At 40.5% G+C, this 13,906-nt stretch overlaps 2 protein-coding genes across 2 annotated transcripts; both read right to left on the bottom strand.

Annotated features, from left to right (window-relative positions):
- Window positions 1-1,996: 1,996 nt before the first annotated feature.
- On the bottom strand, window positions 1,997-7,317 carry eif4a3 (eukaryotic translation initiation factor 4A3). Its single transcript, XM_072659914.1, has 12 exons — window positions 7,046-7,317; window positions 5,714-5,786; window positions 5,518-5,584; window positions 5,346-5,408; window positions 5,096-5,228; window positions 4,925-5,005; window positions 4,672-4,813; window positions 3,692-3,830; window positions 3,271-3,386; window positions 2,913-3,020; window positions 2,364-2,491; window positions 1,997-2,214 (listed from the first exon to the last, which is right to left on the bottom strand). The coding sequence occupies exons 1-12, from the start codon at window positions 7,197-7,199 to the stop codon at window positions 2,198-2,200; spliced, it is 1,221 nt and encodes a 406-aa protein (XP_072516015.1). The 5' UTR covers window positions 7,200-7,317; the 3' UTR covers window positions 1,997-2,197.
- A 2,179-nt stretch (window positions 7,318-9,496) lies between these two features.
- Window positions 9,497-12,306, bottom strand: rpl37a (ribosomal protein L37a). The gene is made up of 4 exons (XM_072660392.1): window positions 12,238-12,306; window positions 10,775-10,903; window positions 9,711-9,793; window positions 9,497-9,613 (listed from the first exon to the last, which is right to left on the bottom strand). The coding sequence occupies exons 1-4, from the start codon at window positions 12,238-12,240 to the stop codon at window positions 9,550-9,552; spliced, it is 279 nt and encodes a 92-aa protein (XP_072516493.1). The 5' UTR covers window positions 12,241-12,306; the 3' UTR covers window positions 9,497-9,549.
- Between the last annotated feature and the right edge of the window lie 1,600 nt (window positions 12,307-13,906).

Below are 13,906 nucleotides of genomic sequence, written 5' to 3'. Positions count from 1 at the left end.
ATCCAGAGCCTACCTAGAATCACTGGGTGCCTGGTTGGAATAGCCCAAAACAGGACACCACACACACCTTCAGACCTAGAGGCAAGTTAATATCCAATGTTTTTGAGAGGTGGGAGAAACCCACATGGACTCAAGAGCATGCCAAACTTCTCAAAATTAGAAACTGGATGAGGATTGAACCCACAACCTCAGGCTATTAGAGCTGGGAGGTACCAGCTGCACCACCATGGCACACCCCACAATCTATGCTTTATACAAAATGTAGTTGATCAGATACAATAACTTGGTACGTGACCTCAGCCGCAGATTCTGACAGTGTTAGTATCCTGTTGATTCTCACTAGGATGATTTGGACTGAGTTTGGAGTTGAAATTGAGGTCAGGGTTAAGTAACGTGTCACTGTCACTTCTAGTTTTAAAGTAATGGACTTTTTGTTTTAGGAGTTTGAATCAGAGGAGCATCATGTGGTTTTTGTCTTTGTTCTGGGAGATGGATGCGATTCCCTCGGCTGTTTCTGCTGAACTCAATCAAACCAGCTTTAATCTCCATCTGCAGGGGAACTCATGTCCCTCTCAGTCTGTGGTGATCAAGCACTCTGCAGTTCAGAGCTTCATAGTGAGTAAGTACGATTCAGACTTCAGGGGTCAGCTCCATTTAATCATGGCCTATTCCAGCCATTTCCACCGAAAGATGAACAATGAGCTTCCATGAAAATGTCTTAGATAGTTTTCAAACTGCTTTCTAAATTGAATCAATCTCTGGAGCTGGCTGCTCTCATTGCTGAACAGGTTACTCTATTTCATCCGGAACTGAAAGTGACTTAATGTGAGACTGAAAGTGTGCTTTAATAATAGAACACACACTTTTGGGAATTACAGCGGTGTGGTAGCTTAAAAAAAAAAGCATCCATTTTTAATTCAGATGTATTCAAAAGTTGGATGTGACCTTGAAGGCAAGGCCCAGCCAAGCTGATCTGTCTACATCTACATCTGTAAGAGTGAGTAGCCACCACAACAGTGGTAGAATATCAGTAAACCCCAAAGCGTGGTGCATGACATGGTGCATGATCTTGCTAGAAGTAGCCGTTAGAAGATCAGGGTCAGTTATGGCCATTAAAGGATGCTCATGGTCAACAACAATGCTCAACCTGGCTGTGGAAGCTGAGTGATGATTGAGCGGTATTAACATTTCACAGCGTGCAGCCCAGTTATTTTGTGGCTTGGCCTCATCCTGATACTTAAGATGGACCAAGTGGACAGGTGGAAATGGGGTCATAGATTCATCAGCTCAGCCTATTTTGCCCAGTTAATTAACCTGCCAGTTTTACAGAGCATCTGCACACTGCAGCCTCAGCTTTCCGTTCTTGGCTGACAGTAGTGGAATCAGTAATGGTCTTCTGCAGTTGTAGTTCATCTGCAAGGTTCAACGGGTCATGCCTTTCTGCTCACCACAATAGCAGAGTATATATATATATATATATATATATATATATATATATATATATATATATATATATATATATATATATATATATATATATATATATATGACAGCCATGAAATATGTTTGCCGATATGATTTTTGAACCTGGAGTAAGAACAGAACAGAACAGAACTCATGCTCGCCACACTGAGCCCATCTAATCCTCTGGTTACAGTCAATGACCACCTGAGACCATCCACTGTGTAATGCGTTTACCTGCTGGACAAAAATACCTGTACAGGACATTTCCCTCGACACCCAGTTCACCTTCAGGCGTTAAGACAACAACATGGAAGCTGCTGAGAGCACTGAAGGATTTGCTCCCTCCTGCAGTGCAAGAGTATTACCCTGGACTTGTCCTGCATTTACTCCATAAGGTCAAGAGTTAAGAGTGAAGTTCCAGTGGAGATTTGGGAGAGACATGCATAGAATACTGCAACGTCCTTATAATGAACCTTATTTACATATTAAATATATTTTTTTTCTTTTAAAAAAATTAAACCAAAAACGGGTGAAAGATTCCAAAAACAATTCTTTATTTACAAAACCTCACAGTAAAGGTATGAGAGCAATCCACCATTAACATACTGGGCTTAATCTACATAAAAAGACATGGGTAAATAAAATAAAACAAGCCAAAAAAAGGGGGGGGGGGATAGTAATGGGTCCAGATGAAACCAAAACGCTCCTCACTCTTCTCACTCCCATAACCGCCTCAGATCAGGTCAGCCACTGGAAAAACAGAAATTTGTAGGTTAGAAATTTTAGGTGTGACAAAGGCTCAGTGTCATCTGCAACATCACACACAGATGTCAAAGGGGCATGCAAAGAACTGGCGTTTTTATTTTCTAAAAGCAACCAGCAAGTGCACTGTAACATACCGTTCATTGGCATTTCATCAATCTGTGTTGAGTAGTACTGCTCAATATCACGCAGAATGCGGATATCGTCATTCTTCACAAAGTTGATCGCCACACCCTTGCGCCCATAGCGACCTGATCGTCCAATTCTGCACAGAGAAACAGGTTGATAAAATTCCAGGTTAGACAGGACTGTTTCATTACTGTAAGACAATCCATTTCTCTTTTGTAAATCTTAGAAGGGCTGAATAATATCACAAAATTTGACAACCAGAAAAATCTAAATCAAGGTTTGCAAACAAGACCACTGCCATTTCGGTCAAGAAAAAGGAAACTTGCAAATAAAAATAGGAGCAAAATGAATAAGAAAGAAAATAAATGAATAGGAAGAATATAAGAAGTAGACAACTGGTTTGGAGTCAATGGCTAGGTTCCCCTGAAAGCATTACAGCACACTGGTTGAGTGAGCAGCACACTGAACACTCTCTCTACCACTTAAAGTGATCTTCAAATCCAGATGTTTTTTCGGGGAAATTGGGCCCTGCCCGATTGATGAAGAAAGACTCTCACCTGTGGATGTACAACTCTCTGTTGTTGGGCAGATCGTAGTTGATGATCAGGGAGACTTGAGGCACGTCCAATCCTCGGGCCCACACGTCTGTAGAAATCAGCACTCGGCTGCAAAGACACAAAAAGAGACAAAAGTGTTAGTCCACAGGGACTAGACAAGCAGAGTTTGAGGGGGTGCAACTTAGTAGCTGAGTGCAATCATTAGAAGGGGTGTCCACAAACATTAGAAGTTGGTAACAGACAAAGCCAAAAGACAAGAGGCAGACAGTGTTCCCATTACCATGCTAATTATTTTAACCCCACAAAGCAAACGTGGTCCCGCCCAAACCGTCCCAAAACTAGCCAGGCTGGTTTTTACCTGGCTCCAGATCGGAATTCCTTCATAATCGACTCTCTCTCTTTCTGTGGCATGTCTCCATGCATAGAGGACACAGTGAAGTTTGCCTCCCTCATCTTTTCAGTCAGCCAGTCCACCTAAACAAAACAGAAAACGTAAGCAGATGAGAGTCAAACTACTAAAGAGAACACTTCGAAGCACTGTCACTAAGTAACAGAGGCTTAAATTGACCCGCATTCAAAACATGAGGTGAATACCTAAGATGACACACAATAGCCCTCTAAATCCTGAAAATCCTGTGCCTGTACTTTTGCCCATTTCTAACAGTATATCACAGTATCAGTACAGCACAGTCTATTAAACTTGATTCACTTCTATAAACTAAGCCAAAACAAGACCCTTAGACTTGATGTCCTGGAGTGAGACATAGTGCGGCACTCACCTTTCGTTTAGTGTTGCAAAAGATAACCGCTTGCGTGATGGTAAGTGTGTCGTACAGGTCACAGAGTGTATCAAACTTCCACTCTTCTCTCTCCACGGCCACAAAGAACTGCTTAATGCCCTCCAGCGTCAACTCATCACTGCACACAACAAGAGTCATTTCCAGTTTATTTCCCCTCAGGAAGATTGTGCAAAAATAAACAAACAATAAAAAGCACCCAGAAACACTAATAAGGCCCATCGAGATCATTTAGATTGTGCAACTAATTTCACTTCTGCTTGTTATCCGTCCACTGCATGCAAATTAATTTTCAAATTTCCATTCATTCTTAATGTGGATCGGCAAAACATGCACAAGAGTTACAATAGTGAGTCACAAATAACTGAACAGCATGAGCAAAAGGGGCTGAGAGTAGATCAGTGGTCAAATGAGCTTCTACTCCTACTACGGCCCGGCATTTCCTGCGAGCAATGCCGCAACGGCTGCAGTTTGAAAAGAGGCGGTGGCTGGCAGTAACTTATCAATAAATTCGATTAATTGAGAAAAAGCAAAGTAGCATTGACCAATTGGGCAAATGCGACTTTCCACGGTCCTTAAAGCAGCAGCATGCAACTAGTTGTTTTTGCTTCAAGGCTCCCCCTACAGTTGGGGAGTGTAATTCACTTTAATACCACTGTGGTAGTAAGTCAGGCTTTGTGCGCCCTCTAATGGACAGATGTACACATGCATTTGTTGACAAGCTGAGAGATACATTTGAAAATACCACAAGTTCATTTGCATCCTGCACTGTACACAAGCAAAAAAAAAAAAAAAAACGCACTAGTAAAGAAAGTGGAGGGTGCTATTTGTGCTGTGGAAATCTCAACAAGAATTAACAAATGGCAAGGACACTACTCACAGCCATAAAACACCAATCCTATTTTAGCACATTATTTGATTTATTATATTAGATACAACACAAGTGGATAGATGTTCCTTACCGCTTGACCAGAATGCGGATGGGGTCTGTCATGAACTTGTTGGTCATCTCGAGGATCTCATGTGGCAAGGTGGCACTGATTAGAACCACCTGAGTGGCAGGAGGCAGGTACCGGTACACATCATAGATCTGCTCCTTAAATCCTTCACAAAGAGATTAAAGGGATTAAACACAAGACACACAATAACACTGCACTCAACCACATCACATCAGTTAATCTAACTTTACAACAGTCAGGTCCCTCAGGTCTTTACCTTTGTTAAGCATTTCATCGGCTTCGTCCAGAACCAGCATCTTGATGGCGCGGGTCCTCAGACTCCTCCTGCGGATCATATCTATGGGAGAAGCAGCACTTCCTCATTACCACTGACCTGATCTGAGCTGACAACAGAAAAGCAAACACCCTGACGCCAAGACAAACTCACCAAACACTCTGCCAGGGGTTCCTGCCACCACATGCTGACCATAGTCCAGCTTCCTAATGTCTTCACCCACATTTGTGCCACCAATACAGGCATGGCACTGCACATTCATGTAGTCACCCAGCGCAAGAAGCACCTATAAAACAAACAGAGTCAGCACCATGAGGGCACAATGCATGATAATACTAATAAAACTTTGGGTGTATCTGAGTCATCTGATGGAGCAGCATTTACTATATTGGAACTAACTTACCTTTTGGATTTGCCCGGCTAACTCTCTGGTTGGAGCCAAAATTAGTGCTTGGGTCTCACGCACCTACACAGAGGGAAAAAATCAGAGGCTGAATTAAGCAACTGAAAGCGTATCTGAGTGGAACTTTGCTAAAAAAAATCCAAGTAAACCAAGCAGACGATGAATAATATACCTGAATGTCCAGACACTGCAGCACGGACACGCAGAACGTGGCCGTTTTACCAGTACCAGACTGTGACCTACAGAGCAGAAAGTCTAGGTTAGAGGTTTCGGCTGATGTACCTGCATGTGTTGGACCTGAACAGCAGTTTAACCGTTCAGTTGCAGCATGCAGTAAATAAGTGGAAAAAAAAAGTCCATCAACTCACTGAGCGATCACATCTCTGCCCTTTATTATCTGCTTGATGGCTCTCTGTTGGATTGCTGACGGTTTCTCAAAACCTAAAGAAAGGAGCAGAGGAACACATTTGGAGATTAGACCTTTGACTGAGCATTAGAAGAAGCTGATATTGTAGAAGACACCAATAACTAATGTGAGGTATTTATTGGCATAATTTCAATGGAATAACAGATTCCACATAAAACAGTAGAGCCTCAAAATAGGGTTTCCAGGTCTGCTCAGCTCTTCTTAGAAAGCCACTTGGGCTCATCATGCTTGAGGACATTGGTTTCGGTTATTATGTTTGACCAAAATACGCAGTATTATGCAGTTACACACATTATTTCCTCACACTTAATATCCCACAGTAGTAATGGTGGTTGGTCAATTCCAGGTCTGGGTGATTATGCTGCGCTACACCAATAAGAGTCCTTGGGCAAGACTCCTAACACTACATTGACCCAGCTATGTAATACGAGTCGCTCTGGATAAGAGCGTCAGCTAAATGCCATAAATGTAAATGTAATAAAATAATTATTAAATACTACAGAGAAGCACTAGGAGATGCTCAAAAATCATCAGAATCAGGGTAAACGGCCAAGTATGTTCAAGAATTTGTTCCGGCTGTTAGTAACATTCAGCTACATATAATTTACAGAATTACTTGCTTGTCCAGAGCCACCTAAATGACCATGGTAGGTAAAAAAAAATAATATATAGAGATCTCAGTCTTCCCTTTTTTAATAAATCGTTTCTTCAGTTTACAGACAGTTTAAACTGCCCTAGAGATTCATTAAACTACAGGGATTATTCATTAAAACGATGGAATATCGTTTACACACTTTATTAACCTTACAATAATAATAATAATAATAAAAACATCAGCACTATCTAACAGTTAAAGATCTCTGAACTTTTGGACTCAGGTTTCTGAGCATCTGTACTTCTAACGTCTAGTTAAATAAACATTTTAGCATAACTAAACAAGAATAACACTTAATTAAACATCACTGACTGCTTTTCTACACGACTTTAACCAATAATTACGAATATAACGACCTGCAAGTAGCCTCAAGCATGGCTAACGTTAGCTTAGCTGCTTCACGCCGAAGCTAACAACAGTAGCTACAGCTTGTTAGCCTGTTAGCCTTTTAGCTAAGCAGCTAGCTAGCTTGGTAGCTAATGTGCCAACAACCTCACAAATAAGCCCCTAATCAATCACCCGATTGACTCAAATATCTCCTCAAAACCTGACAGGCTGGTGTGTGTGCGAGTGTGTGCGTGTGCGGGAGGGAGCCGAGCTGCGACCCGCGGCCTGTACCGTAAGCGTAGATCCCGCGGAGCAGGTCCTCCCGCAGGCCCATCGTATCAAACGTGGGGGTAACATCCACCTCCTCGCTCGTCTCAAACTCGATTTTCGTCATGTCTTCCTCCTTCAGAAGCCGCTTTCTTCCACCTGCGGGAGCTGCCGCCATGTCTGTACGGTAGTAGGTTAAACTCTAACGGGGTGAAATCGGCCTGAACCGCGCTGAAATTACCGCAAAGCTACAGGGGGGGAAACGAGAGAGCGCTGATGGCGCGTGTATGCGGCAGAAGTGACGCACAAAGCATGCGACAAAGCGCAGTGACGTGGGTTGAATCGAGGCCGCCCTTCGATATGCGTACTTGTGCTCTCACTAGGGCGCCTATTAAGTGTGGCGTGCGTGGAATACTACAATGCCGTCCTGGTGCCGGATTCCCATGTACTGCAAAGTACTGTAATAATGTAGAAAGAAAAATATTTAGAGACTTAAACCGTTCCCTCAGTTTAATACATAATTCTCGTAACTTAATAAAAAATGTTCCCTGAACAAATTGTCTCCTTATTTAATAAATTGTCTCCTTAACTTAATAATTAACTTAATAATTTCCTAAATTTTAAAATGCCCCCTAGTTTGAATTAATTAATGGACATAACAGCTTTATTGACAGATTTTATTTTATTTAATTGTGGAATCAAGTCTCAAAATATTTTTATAATATATTTTTTATGCTTTGATACTTTTTTCTTTTACACTTCTTCACTATTTCAGTAAAAATAGTAATATTATAAACCATTTAAATGCACTTAAATATTAAATGACAGTAAAATAGATTACAAATTTAAAAATAAATGTTGGATTGTTGTTTTCATCAGTCCGAGACTGAAGATTCAACTTTTAATAAAAATAGAAATACCTGGGTATGTCCATAAAATATCGTTCCTTATGAATATAGACTGTGGCAAGAAGAATTTAAAAATCACTATAAGTTCAACAGCTTTGTTCTTGTTCTCATAGTAATCTAATCTATGCTTAGATGTAATGTATATTATTACGTATGAGTTAGTGTGTAGAATTTGTGCTATCACAGGCAATCATTCTTAACACTTCTTGTTTTTATTATTTTGTTGAAATTGTTGGCAAAATTAACCCCATGACAGAACAATGTTGCCAAGCTGGGCACACACTTTGCTTAGGTAATGCATTACTTCTACTACTGTAATGTGAGGGTTTTTTCTGCTATGAGTCTAAACAAGCTCGTTAACTCAGAAGTAAGCAGCCAAAGTCTTCACAGGAACACATTTTTAATCGGTCAGGTATTGCAGCACTACTTTGGCTGCCAGGTAAATTCTGGCCTTGCCCCTCAGTACCTGAGTGACCTCATCTATTACAAACCATCACACCAACTAAAGCAACCACAGGTGGAAGTAATGGTTCAGGACACAGTCTAGACTGAAATATGACTTCAGTTAAGATTTTAATAATAAAATGACTTGAGTGTTTTGGTAAACAGAGTTTGTGGGGTTCTTGATCTTTTCAGCCATGTAATAGAGGCCTGCTGGAGCCACAGGTTGTTTTATCATTAATTATCATTATTTTTTGCCTTTTTGATGTTTAAGGCAGCTCTACAACAACAGATGAAGTGGGCCAGTGGAGGTGTAGCTATACCTACAAAAATGGTAATCTTTGTTCACACCACAATCAATATTTTGCTAGCTTGTTTTTCTTTTTGCAGTACATTTCTGTAACACAGCAAGGACTTTATATCATCTGGACATAAATTCTTTATTTACATTCTGAGTCAAAGTCCCTTCACCTCCATCACCAGGGTGGTTAAATAAGAGCATTTGACCACAATGTGTTTTGTTTTCTTGGAGCTCAATCACTTTCCTATCCAGTTTGATGCTGGTTTAAGATAAACATTGCCAGGCTTATTCCACTGCCCTCCTGACTGACCTATAGGAAGAATCTTTTTTGGTAACTGGGTGAGGGCTCTCTTCTCACAGACAAACTTCTCATCATGCCATGGATTCTGCAAGATGTGGTAAACATTCCTTTGAGATTCTGGTTTATGGTGACATGATTACATCACATAATTCCCGCAACCACCTTCAGTGTGCCAATCTCTGATTCTGATCATCACAACCCGAAGTGTTCAATTTACATCAGACTGACAGAACAGGTGTGTTTGGCAGCAAAGATTTTTGAAAGCCTTTTCATTTGGGTGGTTTGTATTTTGCATAGAAAGCCAATGGAAGCACAGCTACTGTTTATATTTCATTCGTCTCCTCGGATAAACCATTTAATTCACCATTTGGTTTAGCATAAACTTTTTATACCTGCACCTGAATATGAAAGAAAACAGATGCTTTCTGTAAATTCTGGCCCTTTTAAGCTGTGGATGCAGAACAAATTAAGTGTGTGATGTTCCAAAGAGTCACTGAGAAAAAAAGATGACAGACAACGCAGAGTCCGAGACATGGTGGTTTTAATGTCGTAATCTGTACAAAAACTACAGTCCAGCCTACTGGTCTTTCATCTCCTTCAGTCTCTTCATGGCAGACTTGACTGTGACAGCAGATGTTGTACTGTAGAAAGAGAAAACAGGCATGTTAAAGCCAGAGCACAATAACCAAACAACTACAACACTGCACACTTCACTACTTCAAATAGTCAGAGCCTTACTTGAATGTCCAGGCACCTCCAGCTACAGTCTTCATGCAGGATGTGCAGTGCCAGATGCCGACAGCACGTCTCTTCATCTTAGTCTGAAAGTAGAAATCAACAGCACAACAGATCAGAGTTGTGAATAATACCATTTCTCATAACACCATATAAAAGTTAAGGCTGCTTCTATTCTGTCAGGCAATCTGTGTAGTTTAACTACCTATTTGACATCAATGCAATCCTGACGTCAGCCCAATAACTGTCAGCAACCTCCTTCATAAATCTGTACCAGGCTGATTTGCAGTCCTCCACATTATGATAGAAGTCATGACCCTTTTAAACAGCTGTTTGACAACCCCACTTCCCTTATAACACTTACAAACCAAGACAGAGACCAAGCGTCCAGTCAGTGTGTGTAGCTATACAGTCCTGTGCAAGTCTTGGGCACCTCAGAAAATTGCTTTTAAAGCCATTTATTTGGTATTTATCCGATTATCAGAAAAACATTAGAACTGAAATAAAAACAAAGTAGTGTTTTTTTTGCTCATCAACTACTGCAAAACTCAAAAGCCCTACTTTACTTGTAGCCATTATACAGAAATTTGTTACATGTGCAGCTGGCAGTGAATATAAGCCAGTTTAAGTGAATTCTGGGGGCACAAAGAGAATTACACATCTTGCTAGATCATTTTTTTTTTTTTTTTTTTTTTTTTTTAAACAGGACCTTCCTACTTGGTACAGTTCGGTTTTACTTTATGTATAAAAGCACAAAACAAATGGGTTATAAAACAACTATGTGCCCAAGTCCTTTGCACAGTACTGTATTCGCACTAAGTGGCAACAATACACAAACAATCCAGCCAAAAGTAACACGTAACTCCATAAAAGACAGCCACAGGAGAAACGAAATATACTCAATTCTTGTGCATGGAAATGACGGGGTCAGAACTGAGGGTTGTGCAATCCCGATCAACCCCACAACTGTCATGCTTACTGCTGGAAAGTGCAGAACAGCCATGGCATCATTTCCTCAACTACGAATCCTGCTATGCTTTCATTAAACCCTTCACTCCAGTACTCACCTTGCCGCAGAAGTAGCAGGTGTACTTGGCGTGCTGGCTGATTTCAATCTTTTTCACCATCTTCCTGAGGGAAGCACCATAACGGGTGCCGTATTTCCCCACAATTCCCACCTTCTTGGTGCGCTTGGCCTGCAGAAAGGAAAGGAGGCAAAGACACAGAAACAACAATTAGTGGATTTCAACTGGCCAATATGATCATCTGTGTGTAAACGTTAGGAAACCCTTGTTTGCTTGCCATGTTCTGTTGATTTCGTAAGTAACAATGTTAGCTAAATCCTCTACAGGAAGCAAATTTAAATGCCATTTTCTGCACAATTTATTATCTGGATTAAAATATACAACATATTTGCATATTTCCAATGTTATATGAAAAACAAATGCATAGTTAGGGATGGGCAATTTTGAAAGACAGTATTTATGACGATACAGGTCATCACTAATATCAACAGATCCTCAAAAAAAACTACTACACAGATACTCTCCCATACTGACTACAGTGATCGTTATCCATTATATGCTGTACTTCCTATCTAATTAAACCAGGCTAACAACACTGTAATGAAACTAACAGTTGACCCCTTTTCTTTAAACACTAACAAGATCACTGATCTGCTTAGAAAAGCATGTTGTGCATCACGGTACATTAAAATCCATCACATTGCCCAGCTCTAGCACAGTGTCCTCTATACTACACTACTCTATACTCAATTAAAGCAGCCTGTCCTTTACATTTTACCAAGTTTCTTCAGGATTTACCTGCCACTATCTTGCCAATCCCACCATAACAGCCCACAAAAGCTGTCATCAGCCAGTTTAAGTTACTGTAACCTTTTCAGGGACCATAAACCACACAACACTGTTGTACAGTCAACCTCTGAGATGCAGCACAAGCCACTGGTAACCCTACCAGCAGCTAGCACTACCCCAGGGCCCGTGTTGATAGCCAGCATGCTAAGGTACTGCCAAGCACTCTGTAAGCACTTCTCTGTAAAGCTTTTTAACAGATATTATAATTGTTAAATAGCCAAAATGTTCACCAGACTAAGACACATAATTCACAAACGTGGCCCCTTTAACTCCAATACATCAACTCTCCATACTGAAGCCTGTCGTGCTGGCTAACACTATTTACCATCAAATCAGGGCATTTAATTCAGCAATAAAGGACAGTATAGGATCCTAGACAGGTTTATAAACGCTAAAGTTCGTGGTTTTACAACAGGTTTTCTCTCTATAAGGAGCTGAAGCCATAACCAGCTCCTCTCTACTACCAGTACAGGCGCTGATCGGCTAGCGCCAACTACAAAGAGGAAAAACAACAAAATCATAATGTTTTACTATCAACTACTTGTGTGTATAGCTTTCGCACATTTCCAAGACGAGCATAGTAGATGAATATAAGACATTTGAGGCCGGATTGGGAAGATTTAGGCAGATTTTTCCATCGCGTTAAAGTCACTCACCATCTTAGCAGAAGAGGTGCGAAGCCAAAGAGGGAGGAAGAACTGCGCATGCGCGATTTACCACCATCCGCGGCCTTGCATGCTGGGATATTGGAGGACCAACTGATCCTCTTCAGACGAGAAAACTTGTTATAAAATATGATGAATTATTAACATTAATACTTTAATTATTATTCAGATGTGTTTTCTGTACAAAACAATGCAGATTCAGTGTGTAAATGTACATGTTAAACGTGTTGCCTCCTTTTGGAAATTAGGTTACCATTAGAACCCACAGGTTTCTACAGGTATAGGGCACCACGTCTAGAGACCACTAGTTTCTTTTATGACACTTAGTGATTAAAGAAAAAATATATAAAGATTATAGGCTTTTTCCAGCATGGTGCTGCAATTCAGATGTGAAAATTACAGTTTTTGAAAAACTGGAAAAAAAAAAAAAAAAAAAAACATTTGTGTTGCACATTGTTTCGCTGCTCATTTTAACTGCAGATTAATTATAAATAAATGTATTAATCAATGCATTAATTTAGAGGGAAACAAATATTTGACTGTTAGTGGTTGTATTATATAAATATCACACATTTGTGTTGCACACCATTTAATATCCATGTTTTAACTGCAAGAATTTAAGTCATTTTAGGTAATGGCAACTAGGTGCAATCTGTGAGATATTACTTTAGTTTGTTATCAAAAACATTAATTAATTAATTTCAAAACTAAAATAGTACTGATGTTGAACAGCAGAATATTATGACTCCTGATTAATAGTGGGAATAACCACCCTTGGCTTGGCTTACACTAGTGAGACGTTGTGGCATGGACTGTACGACAGGTGATGGAAGGTGTTTACTATAGAGGTTATCTGCTCCACAGTGGCACATTGATTGCTTTGTACCACTCACCAGAGTCGTCGTTCCCCTCCAGCATCAATGGCCCATGGGGCACCAGTGTTACGCGGTTGGGAGGCACTCCATGTCTGAGTAGTCCATTCCTGGCAAACCTTCACTACGACAGCTCTAGAACATCCCACAAAGTTGCCGGTTTCAGAGACGCTACCACACTTTCACAGTCATTTCAGACTATTATAACCACCCCTGGTTTGGAATGAATTTGGCTCGGCACGTCACAGATACCACATGACATGGTTTGCTGCATGAATATTTAAGCGAGCACACCAGTCAGTTGTAGCAGAGTGCAAAATGTTCGTTGTTGTGTGAAGATTTAATCTTAAAATGCGGTATCGGTGAAAGGTAACTTGGAAACTGCTAACTTCTAGAGCAGTTCTAGAGCTGCCGTAGTGAGGGTGTCCTAAGAAAGGGCTTAGGCCATTGGTGCTAGAGGGAAACAACAACTCTGGCGAGTGCCACAGAGTAATCAGTGTGCCACTGTGGAGCAGTTAACCTCTATAATGTGCCATAAACCTCTATAACGAGCACCTTCCATCACCGGCCATTCCACAATATCTCGCTAGAGTCCTCCAAGGGTGGTTAAGCCCACTATTATGAAGGTGGTCATAATATTCTGATTTGACATTGTATAATATTACATTAAATATAACATACTAACCTAAGGTTGGTATTTGTGGACAACCAGCAAATAAATTAAGTAGGAAAAATAGCAGATTGTACATTATTATTATTATTATTACCCATAGTTTCAGAGCTGTCAA

Source organism: Salminus brasiliensis, chromosome 17 (assembly GCF_030463535.1).
Source record: "Salminus brasiliensis chromosome 17, fSalBra1.hap2, whole genome shotgun sequence".
In the NCBI taxonomy this organism is placed as follows: Eukaryota; Metazoa; Chordata; class Actinopteri; order Characiformes; family Bryconidae; genus Salminus; species Salminus brasiliensis.
The sequence above is the reverse complement of the archived record's forward strand: the minus strand, read 5'-3'. Positions and strand labels throughout refer to the sequence as shown.